This window comes from Lolium perenne, chromosome 2 (genome assembly GCF_019359855.2).
Source record: "Lolium perenne isolate Kyuss_39 chromosome 2, Kyuss_2.0, whole genome shotgun sequence".
NCBI classification, from domain to species: Eukaryota; Viridiplantae; Streptophyta; class Magnoliopsida; order Poales; family Poaceae; genus Lolium; species Lolium perenne.
This window is the reverse complement of record NC_067245.2, coordinates 37,970,484-37,990,988: the sequence shown is the minus strand read 5'-3', so window position 1 is coordinate 37,990,988 and position 20,505 is coordinate 37,970,484. Positions and strand designations below refer to the sequence as shown.

Genomic DNA, 20,505 nt, shown 5'->3' with positions numbered 1-20,505 from the left:
TAAGATGACTAGAGGTGACATCTCTTTTTGCTATCCCACTAACCCCACAGCTGGACCTCCCACTATCACTGGGATGTACTACTCATATCTTGTCCTTGCCAAGATGTTCCGTGAGAGCCTCATCAGCAAGTCAGGAGATACTAGTGAAGTCAGGAACTATCACCTGAATCTGATGTACTATTGCCACCCTGCCAGGCTAAGGAAGATTGATGGTTGTGATCTTATTCATTGTGAACTGAAGCGTGCAGTTATGGACCGCATGACTACCAACTATGCTCAGTATGTTCAGCGGCTCATCAACTACATTGTTCCTGCTCCTCTCAACACTCTTGATGAAAAGGTCATCATGGAACCATTCAGGTTCCCTACTCAGGACGGTCGCCCGGAAGTCCCTTCCATGATGCCCGCCAATGAGCGCCGTTCCAAGGAACACCATGATCCTGCAGCAAGCTCCAGTTACACTCGGCGCCCTCAGCGTGGTGCCGCTCGCTTCTTCTCCAAAGATGTGGCGTATGTGCAAGAATACCAATGATGTTGCACATCAGAGTCTTGCCTTGAACCAGGAGACACGGAGGAGACAGAGTGAGTTCATGGCTGCACGGAATGCTCCTGTTCCTCCTCCTGGCCCTGAGATGGAGCTTGTGGTTGCACCTGCTTGGGAGATGCCTCCCATTACTGATGAGATGCTCCAGAACTTCGATCTGACCATGTATGCTCATGGTGGCCCTCCTCCTCGGAATGCTCCTGTTCCTCCTCGGACTGCTCGTGCTCCTACTCCTTCTGATGATGATGGTGATGAGGATGACGGTGGTGCGGCTGCACGCGATGATGGCGAGAGCTCCTACTCCGTCGGGCATGAATTCTATTGATGGGTGCGATCGCATCTCTCCTCTTTTCTTCGCCTTTTTGGTGTTCCGATGCCAAAGGGGGAGAAGAGAGTAGAGTCTAGGACCACGGGGTTCCTTGATTGTCACAAGCCATGGGAGTTGCTTTATTTGGATCTTATATGGCTTGTGCTTATTTGCTTTGATTTTTTCAAGAACCATTTGCTACTTTGAATAATTTGTGTATGGACGTGTATGGACAACTATGTATGCTTAATCACTCTATTAGGATAATCATGCTTTATGCTTATATATCTTGATATACTTGTCCATACCATGCTTGTTTCCTAAAGATATTGGGGGAGCTTCTCATATTCCACAAATGGTGCACTTTGCATTCAAACGCAAATTCTCCAAGTGCACACATTATGGGGGAGCTGTCGTAATATCTTATATGGAATCAAGGTTTAGAGCTTATCATAATATCTATATGTGACTCTAGCTCGATTTGTCATCGTATACCAAAAAGGGGGAGATTGTAAGGGTATTTTACCCTTATCCATTATTTTGGTAACAATGACACCGTGCTAGAGTATTTGACCTAATACGTTTACAAGGATTATCTCAGGTATAGAGGCATAAATGGTGTATCAGAGGAACAAGAAGGCTAAAGGAGACCCCCCACTTCAACAACAATCGAAAAGGGGTCTACAGCAGAGATCCGGTCTGCCGTCCGGTCAGCCGGCCTCCAGACCGGCGAGTCCGGTGCATGGTCCGATCGACCGGGCGCCAACCGGGCGCCACCCGGGCGCCAACCGGCCCCCAAATCAGCGCCTAAGTGGTCCGGTCTTCGGCCCGGTCAGCCAGCCTGCAGACCGGCGAGTCCGGCGCATGGTCCGGTCGACCGGGCACCAACCGAGCGCCAACCGGGCGCCAATCGGAGGAGCTTCCTGGACGTCGAAAAAGTGTCTCCGGTCTGGATCCGGTCTACCATCCGGTCACAACCGGCAGGTCTGGTCACTGGTCCGGTCTGACCGGCCTCTGCACCGGACAATCCGGTCAGGGGTCCGGTTGACCGGGTTTGTCGAGAGAAAAGATGAGGTGGCAAGTGACCAACGGCCATATTTCGAAGTACACTATAAATAGGCCTTCTCCTACTTCTGAACAGTTAGGCACTACACTACAAGCTGTTCTTGAGCTCTCTCTCTCATACTCCATTGCTAGAAACACCAAAAGCCTCAGATCTCCCTCCTCCTCCACCCAAACTCAAATCCCTCCGGGGAAACGTTAGAGGAGGACCCGATCTACTGTTCTACCAAGCCAAATCTCATTCCCCCTTGTATTCATCGAGAAGCTTGCTTCCTAGGGTTCTTTGGAAACCCTAGGTGGGCAAGAGTGGTCCGGAAGCATCCGGACTGTGGATTTGCTCCGGGCAAGATTGTAAAGGTTTGGAGGCTACCTCAAAGTCTACCACAAGTGAGTGAGCTATTCCTTCGTGGGATAGGCTCCGGAGAATAGGGTGAGCCTTCGTGGCATGGGGAATCCTTCGTGGGACCTCCACCCCTCCAAACGTGACGTACCTTCTTGCAAAGGAAGGGAACACGGGAATACATCCTCGTCTCCGCGTGCTATCGGTTATCTCTAACCGAACTCCTTACTTGTGATTTAACTGCTTGTGAGAGCCTTCGTGCTCGAGTTAGTTGTATCCTCATATAGGTTGTTTCACCTAGTTTGCATTAGGCTCATATTTATATTCCGCAAAGCCTAATATTGCAAAGAAAGAATTAAAATCTGTAGAAACCTATTCACCCCCCCTCTAGGTTTACCATCTCTATACTTTCACTATTTTAATCATTCATCCACTTTTCATAGTATTGTTATGCTGATGATGTTTTATGCCCATGTCTGCGTAGTTTTAGTAGTTATTGGGGACATGGAGGAACCCTCACACCACCATTAATTGTATTCAAGTATGTACTTGGTTTTAATAGTATAAAGTGTGGTAATATTTTTCATGATATGCGACCGTCAACAGTCAACTCCACAATATTTGCCTGATAGATACGAAGGATATTATTGTTGGCGCAAGACCATAGTGGTGACAAAAGCTGCCTTTTTTCTTTGTTGACCATCGGTGAAGGAATAAAAGAGATTCAAGTTCTTGTTACTCTGCATCCGTGGGGTGGCCCTTAACTGGTAGTGTGCCCTAGCGGTAACATATGTGGACGGATAGTGGTGGTTGTGAAGGATGTGTGACCAAAGCATTGATCACATATTTATGTGGGCCTACGCCCGTGCACAATTTTATATTTAAGAAAAACTACTATCATATGAAATTGTGTTACATATTAGTGTTGAATCCTAGGCTCACCTAGAACGCCTTTAGCCCTACTTTAGTTTCCACCATTTACATTGCTTCATTCTCGCTTATGCTTTCTTACTCGTTTTAAATTCAGAATTTTCTCTCAAACACCCACAAGCACTTTCGATACTATCTTTATTGGAATCAAAGATACATTGCACGCGCCCTTTTGGTAAAGTCACAACAATTAAGAAGCATGCGACTATTTCATCAGCTCTATGTGGTTATATACTCTTACTTCGAAACATCAAGCTATTTTTAGACGCTGTTACCGGGAAGCTAAGCACTTTTGGTCTTTGGTTTAAGTTTTTATTTATTATTATTGTGCTAAGTTGTTTGCATGTTCAAGGCAAAAAAAAAACATTGCGTTTGGACATATGTACAAGCTACCCCAAGATTAAGTACTCGGGAATGCCATCTTTTACTGCTCTCATGGCGGTGAGCCCGAGGGTTAATAAAGAAGGATATGAGTAATTACACTGCTGGTTGACATGTTACATAGCAAGCAATTCAAAGGAGTTCATACGAAATATATGTATACTCATGTTGGCTTACTTAAAAATATATAAGGCACTTTTAAAATGAATGTTTTTACCATTGATGAAATGAAACTAAAGTTGTTTGATATATCTTTGATTGACAAACCACTCTCATGGTATAAAGCTTGTCACCTAGGTACATTTGACACCTGGAAAATATCTACTGCATTTTTAATTCTGTTTATCCAGAGAATAAATCTTATGGAGCAAGGCGCGTGATTTGTAACTTCAGAAATACGACAAGTAAAAAACTCGTTAAAAGGTTAAACAATGTTTCATACTTTACTTGATAGTTGTCCTCATCATAATTTGCCACCCTAACTAGTTATATTTTTTTTGAGGACTATGTGATGAGTGACGAGATAGACCTTGCATTTGGAGGAGCTTTTATGGAATAGACTATTTCTCAAGCGTGTGAATTGGTAGATAGAATCCATAACAATAGAGAAAATTAAGCATTACATAAGGGGGAGAAAGAGGAATATAACTTATCATGATCACATTAGATCATTATCCAAGATTGGTAAAGTAGATGAGTTGAGTGGAGATTTCCATCTTGATTGTGACATTGTTTTGCATATTATAGAAACATGTATTGAACGTGCGTGAAAAAGCGGGAACACTTCTGAGGAGGTAACTAAGAAAGAGATTGTGGTTTAAACAATAGGTCAAATCCAAAAAAAAGTCCACCATATGTAGAACCATTACCTTTCCCCGAGACAAAGAGGAAAGATGAAATCGCATATGCTAGAAATAAATGTGCATGGATGATATGGGTAGACCAATGCACTACTAAACCAAATATTGATGTGGTCAACAAACTAGTTGGACATGAACCTCCAGTGGACAACATAATTAAACTAGAGAAAGAAGCGTTGCATCTCATCAAAAGTATTGGTATACCTAAGTTGCCCTGCTCTTCTGGAGGAATCTCTTAGAAGGGTTTATGTGATATACGTTCAATTATCAATGCCTTTTATTATGCTTCTCATGAGCAAATTCGGGACGATATATGTCCCTCTGGATTCGGTCTACTAATATGACTATCGTGCTTGCTAGTTGGTCCCCATATTTACCCTCTTGATCTCGTTGATATTGACATGCATATGACCACTGTTGTCTTAGCGAAAGACTTTCTTAAACATTGCATGGGCAAATATTAATTGCAAGAAAGATATTATATCCCTCAAGTTCGGCAAGAAAGATATTGATTGCAAGAAAGACCATCTTAGTGTTTCTAGATGCCTTTGTTTAATACAATGAGTTCTGCAACTAAACCGATATACTCCCTCCGTATTTAAATGTAAGACATTTTATATTTCTAAAATAGTGTGGTATAACGTCTTATACTGTAAAATACAGCGAGAGTAGTCATACTGGCTTTAATGCGGAAATTTGTCCCAATCCTTTTTGCAACGGAAGAGGGAAGATGTGTTTGTTTACGGTAAGCAACAATTCGAAATTTAGTGTACACAACATGCTTAACAAACTATAATGTGTGTGTTACATTACATGTGCACGCTCACTCATCTTGACGACAGAGGCCAGAATGCGACATGCCAACAAATTGCCCGTATTCGTCTAATAACCTCGCAATGTTTGCCACCACGTTTTCGGGAAAACAAATGCAAATTCGTGCACACAAGTTTTCGTCAGCTTGCAAGGTCCTGTTAGGGTAGGTCCAGCTTGCAAGTCAGTAGTACAAGATTACAAGTACCAGAGCTCGTAGAGAATACGATTATTAGTGGAGATTATCCAGTCTCGGTCACTTTCGTCCCTCGAGACCGGATCAGACACCGTGCGTGCTTCCCCGCGAAGTAAAAGGAAAGCCCGAGCGAGAGTGGCGGATCACACCGCCGCACACGCGTCACCATCCCGTCGGCGGCGAGGTCGGAGCGGAGCCGGTAGGTGGACGCACGCCAAGCCAAGCGTGCGAACGAGCCTCTTCCTCCCTCATCGGCGAAAAAAAACCAGAAACTCGAGCCAACACGCGACGCGACGCGCGGGACGCGTGCTCCGCCCCTGCCGCCCAGATCCCCCATCCCACCTCTCTCGCGCGGGCGCACCAGGTGTCGGGCGTGTTGACGCGGGAGGCAGATCTGGGGAATCTGGCAGGAGCGGCGGTGGGGCTGCGGGCGCGGGCCAGGGCGGGCGGCTGGGCGGACGGCGCGGACGACGACGGGGCGGACGGCGACGACTGCAGGCTCAGGCCCTGGCGCCGCAGGCTGCTCGCGTCCATGGCGTTCTCCTGGCCATCGGCCATCCGCCTCGCCGTCGGGGCCATCCTGCTCTGCGCAGTCGGGGTCGCCGTATTCACGCTCCCCGTTGAGAAGGTGCGTGCGTGCGCCCATGCCTGCCTGATTCCTCATCCCGATTATTCCGATTTGATTGGCTATTATTACCTGATGTTTTAGATAGATTGCGTGTAATTTGTGGCCTGTGCCGCTCAGAATTTGGTCCCAAATGTAGCTCTGCCCCGGCTCCTGCGTAGATGTATCCAATCAATAGGGTACTCGGTTTTGTTACACTTTTGACCTTTGTGGAAAAAATAGAGGTACGGTATCACATTTGTGCTGTAATATGGCTTCAAAATTTCCTGGCGCATGGGTCAGCGCCTGCTTGTATCATTATACAAGTTCGAAATCGTTACAAATGCAGGCTTGCCTAGGGTACAGTAGACTAGCGAATGCATTTCAGTACAGTAATGATAATGCTACCTGATCAGGGGAATCATCAGTAGGCAGAAATTATCTGAACCACGCAATTACTAGCCTGAAAGTAGTTAACCCATGTGAGTCATCAAGGCTGAAATAATCTGTAACTGATACTCGTTTGGACGCCCTCCTAGTAGGTATTCTAGGTATTTGTACCGTAAGAACGCAACGCCAGTCCATAGGGTACACCCTTTCCAGGCACTCTGTTATCTAACGGTCTTAATCCATCTGAATTCATCCTTCTCGTGATAATAAATAAATTAGGATATGTATGCTTATACGCCTGTAACAGTCTCTCCCAAACAGTCCCTGTTACATGTTTGCCCCTTCAGCAGTGCAATTCGTAGTACAATTTCAGTGTAGAGATTGTAATTTCTCATGTGGAAGTGAAACCACTTTCTTCGATACTGTTTGCCATGTTAAGATTCTGCAACTGTATCTAGTTTGCCACTTGATGCTGTGCACCTTTCTCTTTGATAACATTCATCCTTCGCGAGAACTGCTTGGCTAGTAATCATATGTTGGTCTGTTGGTAGATAATATCGAATGGATTTAGATTGGGACGTGAATGGAAAATATGCTGGTCACTGCTTCTGTTGGCTTTCATACATTCATATGATGATGATGTTAGACCGTGTTTATGGAACGGAACCGCCTATTGCTTGAGATCCTCTTTGAAATCAAATGTCGGTGCTAGTCTTCAGCTTCCACTTCAGAATTTGTTCAATCTCGAAGTATAATATTCTCTGAAATTACTCTGGTAGTGTTTTATTGTGCTTATTTTAGACCATAATCCAATATACCTCTTCTTTATCATTTTAGCTGGCATCTAATGTTTCTCCTCCTTACCACAAGAAACATTTTTTTCCTGCAAGTGCTTACTCTTCTCATTTTATTCACAATGACTTTGGATATTTCATTGACAGATTTTGAAGCATTTTCTTATTTGGATCAAGGAGAACTTGGGTGCATGGGGTCCTTTGGTACTGTAAGTACTCAACTCTCTGTTACATGAATTGGTTTAGTGAACAACCGAACACAGTGTCCTACCCGCCATGCTCATGACTTAGGCATTACATTTTTTGCACACATGTCCACCTTCATAACTCACTTTGAGTAGACCAACTCTCCAGCGAACAGCGATGTCCCGAAAAATCTAAAAGCCACACCACACAACATACACACATGCAGGGAGGGGGAGGTGTCTGATATTTGGTTACATAGCTGAGATATTGCTCAAGTTCAACAGTTCAGTTCCATCTTTCAAATGCCATTTCAGATATAATGCTAATAATTGTGATGATGTACATTACAGGGCCCTTGCTTATATTCCTTTGACGGTCTTAGCTGTTCCAGCCTCAATACTTACAGTAAGTGAGATACCAATTTATGTTAGCTTTTAATTCTGACAGAACTTCTGTTTTCTATGTTCTCCTCTTCATCTGACATAGTATTTTAACTGGTTGACTGATGTGCGTTCTCTCCTTGCTAGCTTGGAGGTGGTTATCTGTTTGGCCTACCTGTTGGGTTTGTTGCTGATTCTATTGGAGCAACAATTGGTGCAACTGCTGCATTTTTGCTTGGTAGAACGGTAAGGATGAATATAAATGCTTTTATAATTTGAACTTTGAATTACAAGTTGTCACACATGACTCGAACAGCCCAAGAACCAGTCACCAATTAACTGCATCACCGTCTTCCAGTCTCTTCTCTCATATGATGCGAAACATATATGATAGGGTGCACTTTTTTATCTCATTTCTAAAATATAATTACATAAAGAAATCTGATAAAATACACGTGACTAGTTGAATACATATGGATATGGTTCCCCTATCTTCAATGACTTTAATTTCTGCCACTTGGTTTGATCTCATGTTTGCATTATTAATATTTTAATATTTTATATTCTGATATGACCTCTGCAGATTGGAAGGCCTTATGTTCTCTCCAAGTGCAAAGATTACCCCAAGTTTCAAGCTGTAGCTATTGCCATCCAAAGATCTGGCTTCAAGGTAACTCTTGCGAACTGGATGTTATAGCTTTTTGATGTGAAGAATACAGTAACTTCTAGTGTTTTGTAAATATTTCTGTTCCACGTGGTTGTTAAAACTAAGAGCTATTGCTGTGAAGAATGTCCAAATTGGATACTAGAAACCCTTGATTTCTAAAATATAATGATCAAGGAAGCATAATTTCCTTGTTTATGTGATTCTGGCTTCTGTGTCTGCTGGTTTTGTCTCCTGTGGTTCGTGAATGCCGATCGACTTCTTTTAATAGTTTTGCGCCCTGCAGTTCTGTGATTGTTTTGAAGTTTAAGTCTTGTTTTGTGTCGATCTATGTTACTGAAGTTCTTCTTGATGGCAATAAACCTAATTATGTCTTTGTTTCATATTTTTGTTCACAGATTGTGTTGCTACTAAGGCTTGTACCTCTACTTCCGTTTAACATGTTGAACTACCTGTTGTCTGTCACTCCTGTTGGCATTGTAGAATACATGCTGGCTTCTTGGCTGGGAATGATGGTATGCTCCAAGTTCTTCTCTTATTTATGTAGTTTTCAACACCATACTGGCACATACTCGTTGGCTGCTTGGCCTATTGAAACCTCACTTTCTTATCATCTGCAATGTTGACTTAACTGTGGCCGCACCATCAGGCTTTGTGTAATTTGCTGCCTCCTGCTGTGTTATAAGAGTAGATACATAATTCTCTTCAGAATTGTTACTTGGTTCCACAGTTCCTTAATCAGCATCCTACTTTCATTTGTTAATTTGTAGGCTTTGTTATCTTTAAGTTTTAAGTGTTGACAACTATCAGGTGTTTTTGTCATTTTTGTTGCTAATAATATTATTTTACCAGCCAATCACTCTCGCTTTGGTATACGTGGGAACAACACTGAAGGATCTATCAGATGTGACACATGGGTGGAGTGAGATCTCAACTACCAGATGGGTGAGCAATTGAATCTTGTAGCATTTCCATAGTTTCTTTCTGATCACTCATGTTTTTGCCCATAAGCCATGTGCTATTTATTGTGCACAATTTAGATCAGTGAATTTACTCATATCAAAGCATGCAGTATATGCTTCTGTTGCATTTGGCTTAATCTGATCACTCATTGATATTTGTACCGTTTATATTTTAGTGATGAAATTTCATCACAAGTCATAACTCATGAGTATGTTGTAGTGGCATATAGGTGCATATACACACTATGCTCGTTTAAGGTGAAACATTGAAGAACAATGTCCATCTAATGTGATTAATTAGGCTGAACTGTCATATTTACTTGATCTCCAATTGCATAGATGATGTCCTTTTAAAGTAGGTACCACTTTGTATACGACTTGACAACTTCTTTTCTTTGCAGGTTTTCATAGTTTCTGGCTTTGTAATGTCCGGTAAGTGCCTCTTCTTCTCTCCACAAACTTTACTACCCATTTCCGAAAAGAAATAAAATCTTTAGTTGCTTATAATCCCTCAGTCCTGTGAAAGTTGTCTTAGATTTGTCAAAATTTGGATGTATCTACATACTAAATAGTGTCTGGATACATCCAAATTCAGACAATTCTAAGACAATTTTCATGGGATGGAGCCACGGAGGGAGTTCAAATAGTTTGTTGTGTTACAAGGGTTATTCATTTTGTACTCAATCTTGACACCATGTAAATTGACATGCTTGTTGCTTGAATTTATTGGAATTTATTTTTCAATAAAACAGTGGTCTGCATACTTTTAAGGCAATTTTTACATAGTTTACAGGTTTTTAAGACAACCTTTAGCCTGTAAAACTTTCCCTTTCATAATTTTCAGTCGAACCGTTGCTGCTATTATTCTAATTGTGAGGCCCTCATAGTTATATACTGACAACTTTTTCTGCTGCACTGGTGCAGTTCTCTTGATTATTTGTGTCACAAAAGTTGCAAAATCTTCTTTGGACAAGGCGCTGGCAGAGAATGGAGAGGTCGATATAGGAACTTCGCAGCTTCCTGTGGTAGCCTCTCCCTCAGATCTGCACCAACCCCTTGTGATCAAGATTGACTCCTCGAATGAAGATCACGAGAAGTAAATCTGTTGTTTATGGGCTTTACATGTACATTCTGTGGAATCTGTAGCACTGTACTCCGTAGTTCTCTGGTTTGAGCAACACCAGGGTGGTTTAGAAAAGAAAAAAAAGAAAGGAAAACTCTGACAGTGTGAGGTTGACTGATAGGTGACTATACTTCAGTAATACATTTTTATTTAATCTACGTGACTTTTATATTTGATGCAAGTTCAGTTGTAATATTATTGTATTGACGTGTACAAGTTTCAGAGCTTGAATTATCAAGTACCTGACGGTTACGTCTACTTCAGAAATATTTCAGCTCATTGCGGATATTATTAACACTGGGAAGTAAACTGGATTTTCGTGTTAGTCTTGGGGAATTATGTCTTGGGGAATTATGTACCAATTCATTGCTTGAACTCAGTGCCTGTCCCTGCGCGAGACCGGCATCCTGAAGAGAAACAGAGGCACGATTCTGCGTGAGACCGGCGTTCCTCACTCCCACGCTTAAAACACCTCTCTTTTGGGATCAACGAGACGAGAGCGGCCGTCTGATAGTGCCAATTTACATTTTCGCAATAGAGCAACTTCAGTACTATAGCCAGTTGTTGGCTATAAAGAAGATGCCATGTCATCTATAGCCGATTTGTAGTCAACAAGTATAATAATTGGTTATAAGAATGTACTACTTTCTCAATGGATGATCCACCTTTCATTGAGATAACTTGACTAGGAACACGTGCTAGAGTTAGATCTTGCATAAGTTCACTTACATTTTCTCTCCTCTTCTCTTTCCTCCAGCTAAACATAAATATATTATTTTAATTCTTGTAGCCAGCTGACTAGAACTTATTGTACTTGCTCATACGTGACATGCATGCCAGTACGATGGTAACACATGGCCATCTAGCTATCTTTCCTTTTTGGAAAATACAATTTCTAAGGGCGAGTTTGGTTGCTTGCATGGGGTTTTCACCGCTCGTGCAACTTAGTCCCACCAAGAACTGTATGAGTGAAACTAGTTTTACTTTTGTTGTGTGCTTTGTTTGGTTGATACCCAGCCCACTTTTGCATTGTGGGAAAAAAACAAGCCCGTCGTTTGATGATATGTTTTAGGCTGTCAAGATATTGTACCTGATGTTTAGTTTTGTGCAAAACATGGTGTGATAACCTCTTCCCCAAGTGTGAGGATACGATACCAGCCCATGACAAGACTACACTATAATCTATATCATATATAGTAGACGAAGAACTAGCCGAACTTAATTTGTTCAGATGACACTAAGTAGCAGAACATAATTTAGGATGAGGGACAAAAATAAACACAATTCAAACGAGAGGAAGATGATCACCGCAACATTCACACATCCATCATGGCAAGGATTGGCTCATGCTTTGGGCACTTCTTCGCCACTTTAGTCATAATGTAGTCAAAGATCATGACCTTGAAGACATCTCCCTTGAGCGCCTTGAAGGTCATGAAGTACCTGATCTTGATGTTGTAAACAATTGTAAATCCAGTGTACCCTTGATCCATGGTAATCCTACCCTTGAGATCCTTTAGCTTCAACATCCATCGCATGCAGCTCGTGTTGGTCTTCAGGACAATGGTCTTTGCAATGTTGCCATCGTACTGACGAAAGGTGCCAAGAACTGGTGTCAAATCCAACCCTAGTGCCATGATCACCTTAGCGAAATGACTTGGACCAATGTCGTTATGGAAGTGCACCACCTTCAGCAGCCTCCCCCTGAACTCTTGGCGGCGCCACCTTCTTCAACATCCTTAGAGCACGATTCGCCCACATCAACACCCATCATCATCTTGGAGTACTGGAAAAAGAAAAACACACCAATTAGAACATGCACAAGAAATTGTGTTGAAGAGATATAGCCTCATATTATGACCTACAAAGCAAAGAGAGTGCCGATAAGATTAAATCAAATTTGCAAGAAAAATGAGCGTGCACCACTACTAGGGAAAGCCTTATTGCTGGCACACCAAAAGAGGCTACTGCCGGCTCACCAGAGCCCGTGGTAGTTGATGCGCCGGCGGAAACACGATTTATCCCCGGCGCACCATGCCTGGTGCGCCGGCGCTATGTTTTTTCCAAATTAAAAAAGAGGCCGATCGAGATCTAGATCTAGCTTGGGTTCATCTAGCTCGGGTTCATCCTCGAAAACCGTGGCCGTGGGCTTCCTTGTTACCGCGCCAGTGTAGGAGGAGGAGGAGGATGATAAAGGTGTGGTATAGGTGGAGGCGGAGGAGGAGGAGGAGGAGGCCGGAGGTGGAGGTGGAGGAGGAGGAGGCCGGATGTGGAGGAGGAGGAGGTGAACCGGTGGTAGAGGAGGAGGAGGATGCCGTCGGGGAGGAGTACAAGGTCGTCCATGCAGCAGTAGGAGGATGTTGTTGGTGATGAGAAAAGGAGAAGGAAGGAGAAGAGGAGGAGGAGGAGGGAAAGAGGAACAGGGGGAGAAGTGAGGAGGGAGAAGAGGCAGAGGACCGGTTTTGCATATATATTCTAGGTTACTGCCGGCGCACCTAATATGGTGGTGCGACAGGGGTAAATTTTATTTTATTTTCACCAAAATCTAAAAGCTAAAAAAATTCCTATTTCTGTTTTGAATTTGATGAATCCAAAAATTATCCTCTAAAAGCAAAAAATTCCTATTTCTGTTTTAATATGGTGTTTTGAATTTGATGAATCTAAAAGCAAAAATCGGATACGAAATTTCATGTAGATATATTTGATATAAAAAGTTTTTCATCGAAGATCAGATGCAACCAGAAATCCCGTTTTACCGAAACATGATCTCATTTTGCATAATATATCGAAATTCATGTTGTCAAATTTTCGTTAAAACTAGATGACATAACACATGAGCATCTCGAAGGATTTTTTTTTGAAACTTCTATCATTTTATTTTATTTTTCCGAACAACTAAAAAGGCGAAAGCTGGTGGTGCGCCGATGGTAGGAGCAGCTCCAATTTTTCCCTGGCCCGAACCTCATCGACCATTACCCACGGTGCACTAAATTTCCGGTCCGCCGGTGGTATTTCAGCATCACTCACCGGCATACCTAAAGTTTAGCGTGCTGGCGATAACCCGTGTGGCTATAGGCCTTTTCCAAGTAGTGCACAAAGGACAAGATCTTATGGACACCCTTTCGCCTAAGATGACGCCACATCTTAATCATCAGCCGTTTCAAGAAAATTGCAAACATAATCAAGCCTCATATTAATGTAGCACATAAATGGCAAAGAAGTGATCCTGCAAGGCCAAGAATCATGCACAAGAAAAGTAGTTATGCAATGCACTAGGTTTTACAAAATCATCCTTTGAACACACAAAACTACACAATTTAATCATGGGCCATTGCAACAAAATAGAGCCAAAAGAATATTTTTGGGCCTCATAGTTACATTTGGCACACCAATCCCTGGGCCAGTGAACCAAGTATATTGCACAACATTTGTGTTTATGCAGAGCACAAGGTTCAATAGACCATTCTTGTGACACATACTGTGAAAGATCACAATCATCGGCAGGATCATGCACAACCAATTTTGATCAATGGCTAATGAATATCATTATTTGGGCCTCATAGAATAGAGCACAAATAGAGGAAATAGATGACCCTACTAAACCAAGGGCATAGACAAAATATGGTCTTTGATCATACCATTAGGTTCGGCATGAACATCCTTTCACCTACGAGTGCTACGGAATAATCATTGGCCCTACATCTTATTAGATGGAACCGTGAACTGTCCAAAAAAACCCAAATGTTTCATTGATCTACCCAAAAACTAAATCTGGTCCAATCAGGAAAAATGTAACCATAAACATCATGTATGTAAATGTAGATCTAGTGTTTACAAAGCACATAGACATAGTAGAAGAACACACCGAGCATAATCGACCATAACCGAACATATTGACCAATAATTTACACTACCATTACAAATCTACCGTGCATGTAATGCACAAACATAGAAGTGTAGGACAACGTTGCATAGAAAACAAAAATTTTCCTACCGCGAACACGCAATCCAAGCCAAGATGCAATCTAGAAGACGGTAGCAACGAGGGGATTATCGAGTCTCACCCTTGAAGAGATTCCAAAGCCTACAAGATGAGGCTCTTGTTGCTACGGTAGACGTTCACTTGCCGCTTGCAAAAGCACGTAGAAGATCTTGATCACGATCAGTTCCGGCGCCACGAACGGGCAGCACCTCCGTACTCGGTCACACGTTCGGTTGTTGATGAAGACGACGTCCACCTCCCCGTTCCAGCGGGCAGCGGAAGTAGTAGCTCCTCTTGAATCCGACAGCACGACGGCGTGGTGTCGGTGGTGGTGGAGAAATCCGGCGGAGCTTCGCTTAAGCGTGCGGGATGTGGTGGAGGAGAGAGACCGCTAGGGTTTGGGGAGAGAGGGGGGTTGGGCGCCGGCCCTCTAAGGGGTGCGGCCAAGGCTGAGGCTTCAAGTGGTCAGCCCCCTCTCCTATGCCCCTCATTATATAGGTGGAAGCCCCAAGAGTTCTAGTCCAGGTCTTCGAATAAGACCCCAACACTAGAACCTCCCATATGTGGGAAACCTACTCAAGGAGGGAGTCCCACTCAAGGTGGGACTCCCACCTTTCCTTGAGGTGGGGTGGCCGGCCACCTCTAGGTGGAGCCCACCTGGGACTCCTCCTTTAGGGTTTGGCTGGTCAAGCTTGTGGAGTCATTCCGGGACTCCACCTTCCATAGTGCGTTTCTTCCGGACTTTTCTAGAACCTTCTAGAACCTGCCATAAATGCACCGGATCATTTCCAAACTTGGAATATGACTTCCTATATATGAATCTTATTCTCCGGACCATTACGGAACTCCTCGTGATGTCCGGGATCTCATCCGGGACTCCGAACAAATATTCGAACTCCATTCCATATTCAAGTTCTACCATTTCAACATCCAACTTTAAGTGTGTCACCCTACGGTTCGCGAACTATGCGGACATGGTTGAGTACTTACTCCGACCAATAACCAATAGCGGGATCTGGAGATCCATAATGGCTCCCACATATTCAACGATGACTTTAGTGATCGAATGAACCATTCACATACAATACCAATTCCCTTTGTCTCGCGATATTTTACTTGTCCGAGGTTTGATCTTCGGTATCACTCTATACCTTGTTCAACCTCGTCTCCTGACAAGTACTCTTTACTCGTACCGTGGTATGTGGTCTCTTATGAACTCATTCATATGCTTGCAAGACATTAGACGACATTCCACCGAGAGGGCCCAGAGTATATCTATCCGTCATCGGGATGGACAAATCCCACTGTTGATCCATATGCCTCAACTCATACTTTCCGGATACTTAATCCCACCTTTATAGCCACCCATTTACGCAGTGGTGTTTGGTGTAATCAAAGAACCTTTCCGGTATAAGTGATTTACATGATCTCATGGTCATAAGGACTAGGTAACTATGTATCGAAAGCTTATAGCAAATAACTTAATGACGAGATCTTATGCTACGCTTAATTGGGTGTGTCCATTACATCATTCATATAATGATATAACCTTGTTATTAATAACATCCAATGTTCATGATTATGAAACTAATCATCCATTAATCAACAAGCTAGTTTAAGAGGCATACTAGGGACTTCTTGTTTGTCTACATATCACACATGTACTAATGTTTCGGTTAATACAGTTATAGCATGATATATAAACATTTATCATAAACATAAAGATATAAATAATAACCACTTCATTATTGCCTCTAGGGCATATCTCCTTCAGTCTCCCACTTGCACTAGAGTCAATAATTTAGTTTACATTTGTAAAGATATAACACCTTGGCCTTATGGTGCTTTATCATGTATTGCTCACGGGAGAGGTTTTTAGTCAACGGATCTGACACGCTCAGAAACGTATGTATTTTGTAATTCATTTGCGTCTCAACGCATCACTCATTTCCAAATGAGTCGGCATTTAAATATGTTTGGTCTTCTGGTGAAACCTTAATTCCGCGGTCTGAAATATGTCACTAATATTGTCACACACAATATAGCTTCAAAGTTCTGACTCTGTCGGAACTACACCAAGTTCTCAAAGAACCTCTTGACTTAACATCCTTTGTCATTGTCAAAACAATGACATACTCTGCCTTCTTTTGTAGAATCCATCACAATATTTAGAACTCTTCTAAATCTAGCAGTGTGCTACCTTTTAACAACACTTAGCCTAATTTTGAGATTGAAATTTTATTTTTATATGTGACAAAACCAATATCGGTGCAACACCTTACAGCAATTTGTTTGTCATAAAAATATATATATATATCCTTAGTTCTTCTAAAGTACTCAAGGATATTCTTACTGTCGTCCAATGATCATCATATGAATCATTCTGGTAAATGCTCATAACACTTTATAGCACATGATATCTGATTGTGTACATATTATTCGTGATCTATAATCACTCATGTGTTTTTACTCTTTGAGTGTCAGATACACTCAAGTCTTGTTAAAACTTTAACATGATAAGAATATTTTCTTAATATTTCTATATTGAACCATTTCAATATCTATTCTATGTACTTTGACTTAAACTTATTTATGTGTATCAATCTATCTTCATAGATCTTGACACTAAATTTGTTTCAGTCCATATCCTTTCATTGAAGTTAATTTCTCAATGAATCCTTTTAATCAAGTATTACATCATTTATAACCAACTATATGTCACCTACATAAAGTATTATAAATATGTCTTAGCGCTCCCACTTAATTTCTTGCAAATGCAAGCCTCTTCATCGTCTCTGATGAAATCAAAAACTCTTTGACTATTTCATCTGGTGAAGATTCCTACTCCGCGATACTTACTTCATCCAATTGAAGTTCGTATACCTATCTAGTATTGCACAGACCAGCAAAACTCTTGGTTGTATCTTGTATACACCTTTAATACATACTTCTGATAAGTAATGTATTTTGCCATCCTACTAGCATATCTCATAAAAGAAATATGTAGTGATTACTAGAATAATCCACATAGACTATAAGCATTGCTACGGAAGATCTAATCTTATCGTAGTCAACTCTTTGAACTTTGTTGTAAACAATTTTTCAACAAGTCGAGCTTCTTCAAGGATATTTCATCCAAGTCTATAGATCCATTTACTTTCAAAAAGTATTCATCTATTATGGATTTCATGGCGCATAGCCATTTTAACGGAGTCAGGGCCCATCATAACTTCTTTGTTTGTAGTTGGTTTATCATTGTTCAAAATCAATCCTTTGTCCACAAATCATTTATTTGATCACAAAGTAAACCATACCTACAAGGTTCAATATGTACTTCGATCTCCATGATTAAAACACTTTGTAGTCATGGGAGCCACGATCGTTGTGGCCGCTTCCGAAACCAATTCCGATGCTGCGCTACTCTGATCATTATGCTCAGGTTCATAAACCTTATCAAATTATATTGTCCTCCCACTCAAATACTTCACTAGAAACAATTTCTCGGAAATAAGAAACATTGACAAACACTTTTGTCTTTGTCTCGTGGGAAGAATTCCCAATCAAATCTTTGGGATAACCAACAAAGACATTCATCCGATTTTGGTTGAAAACTCTTAGACCAAAATTTAAAGAAAGGACTATTAAGGTTTATACCCATGCCATAACTCGTATGGTGTCATTTCAACGGATCATGATGATGCTCTATTCAATGTAAAAGCGGTAGTCACTAAAGCATAATCCACAAAAATATAATGGCGTCATAATATTTTATTTCATCATTAATCCAACAAGGTTTGGATACATATCTCGGATACTATATCATCATTATGATACTCCAAGAAATGTGAGTTGTAGAACAATTTCATAACTCTCTTAGATGTTCGCTAAAACTCGTAATTCAAATATTTCTACCATGATCCAATCATAGATATTTGACTTTTCTATTACGATGATTTCCACTTCATGCTGAAATTTATTTGAATCCATTCAAATGTTTCAAACTTCTTCCTTATTGAATATATCCACATATATGTACTCAATTCATTGTTGAAAGTTTTCATGAAGTAGAAGAATCTCCCGCACACAACTATGCCCAGTGAACCACATACATCATCATGTATTTTTCACTAAGTTAGTTGCCCGTTCAACTCATGGCCTATGAATGGTATTTTAGTCATTCTCTTTAGAAAAGATTTGCAAGCGCCAAACGATTCAAAAATCGAATGACTCCAAAAATCCATTCTCATGGAGTTCCTTCATGCGTTCCTCTCTAATATGACCTAAATGGCGGTTCCACAAATAAATGGAATTCAAATCATTTGCCTTATGGCATTTTAGTGTCAGTATTATGTATGTGTGTTTCACCATTAAGATTTATAATAACTTATCCATCATACATGGAGTAATGTCATAATTTGAACAACTCATTGTTTTCATTTGACCAGAGCAAAATAACAATTATTAAGTTCTTTATTATAAATTGTAAGGGCTAGATAGAATGCCAATGACGAACATAATAACACTTTATTTTTGTTCCAGACATGCATTCTTATCATATTCCTTGTCAGTCACTTAGGCCATTGTATTCTTGTATTGCGTTGTTTTGTATGACACTTCATACCAACCAATATGGTACAAATACCCAAGAATTTCATTGTGTGACCTAACTAGGAATACAACCATAACATGTATATCATTTATATACACCTGAGCTAGACTTTCTAGTCTTTTCTTTCTTTTTTGCCAAAATATCTTTTGCAGTTTCTCTTTTAGCTTTCCTCATTATTCAGAAAAACACTTTAACATCAATAACTTCTAGGTTTGTTGGTCAAATACCAATAACCTTGAGGTTCTTACTTTGAAGTTGATCATCATATGACAAGTGTTCTAGATTTCACTTATTAGTAACTTTGTAATATGATGAACAATTTCACTCATAATTTTATCCATCAATTCATGACAACTTTTTGAGACCATGTCTGTACATGCTAGGCTCATAAAGTTTAACCTTAGTATTCGCATGTGCAAATCTGGCTTGCACCCGTTGTAAGCACACGTAGAATCTATAACACCCGATCATCACGTGATGCTTCGAAACGACGAGTCTTAGCAACGGTGCATACTAAGGATGATAACTTTCATGGATATGCGAATATCATTAGTGCCCCAATAGTTGGAGGATTGTGACGTCTGGCGTCTTCAACCTTCATACATTCCCATAAAACTTATGAGTTTATGTAGTCTCACCAAATTATATTCTATCATCTTGCAATAAGGTCTTAGATATCACATATATCTCATACCTTGTGTTATCACCAGAATTTGACCGAGTCAGAGGTGGGCCGCGATCAAGATGGGCTTGAAGAATATACATGGAAGAATATACGTGAATCGGCCTTGTATGCAAAGTTTGGGCTAGTTTGCCCGTGTATCTGTAATATAGTAGGATACGTATCGATTAGTTAGAGTTTGGCTCGTGCACGGTTGGGATTATTCCCACGTTAGAAAGTCTACGGACTATGAATATGTATCTAGGGTTTATGAAATAAACAACAATCACGTTCACCACAAACCAATCTAGGCGCATCGCCAACTCCCTTGTCTCGAGGGTTTCTTCCGGGTAAGCATCATGCTGCCTAGATCGCATCTTGCGATCTAGGCAGTACAAGTTTATTCGCTGTTCATGCGTTGCTCGTACTGAAGCCTTTTTGATGGCGGACAACGTAGTTATCTTAGATGTGTTAGGGTTAGCATTGTTCTTCGTATCATATGCTGTCGTAGTGCAACCCTTAGACATCTAGCCGCCCTTACACCTATCTTAGGTGTAGGGGCGGCACCCCGCTCGATCATTATTTAGTAGATCCGATCCGTTATGGTTGCTCCTTGTTCTGCAAGGATTAGTTTAATATCTGCATAGTTAGGCCTTACAAAGGGTTGAAGGATCCAGCGGCACGTAGGGTGTAGTTTGCTAGCCCTAGACAGGATGTTCC

The 20,505-nt window shown here is 41.3% G+C and overlaps 1 protein-coding gene across 1 annotated transcript; it reads left to right on the top strand.

The window, feature by feature from the left end:
* The first annotated feature begins 5,499 nt into the window (after nt 1-5,499).
* LOC127331830 (uncharacterized) lies at nt 5,500-10,714 on the top strand. Its single transcript, XM_051358037.2, has 9 exons — nt 5,500-6,058; nt 7,366-7,427; nt 7,755-7,809; nt 7,932-8,030; nt 8,368-8,454; nt 8,847-8,963; nt 9,301-9,393; nt 9,812-9,842; nt 10,335-10,714. Exons 1-9 carry the CDS (start codon nt 5,963-5,965, stop codon nt 10,508-10,510), a joined length of 816 nt encoding a protein of 271 aa, XP_051213997.1. The 5' UTR covers nt 5,500-5,962; the 3' UTR covers nt 10,511-10,714.
* The last annotated feature ends 9,791 nt before the right edge of the window (nt 10,715-20,505 follow it).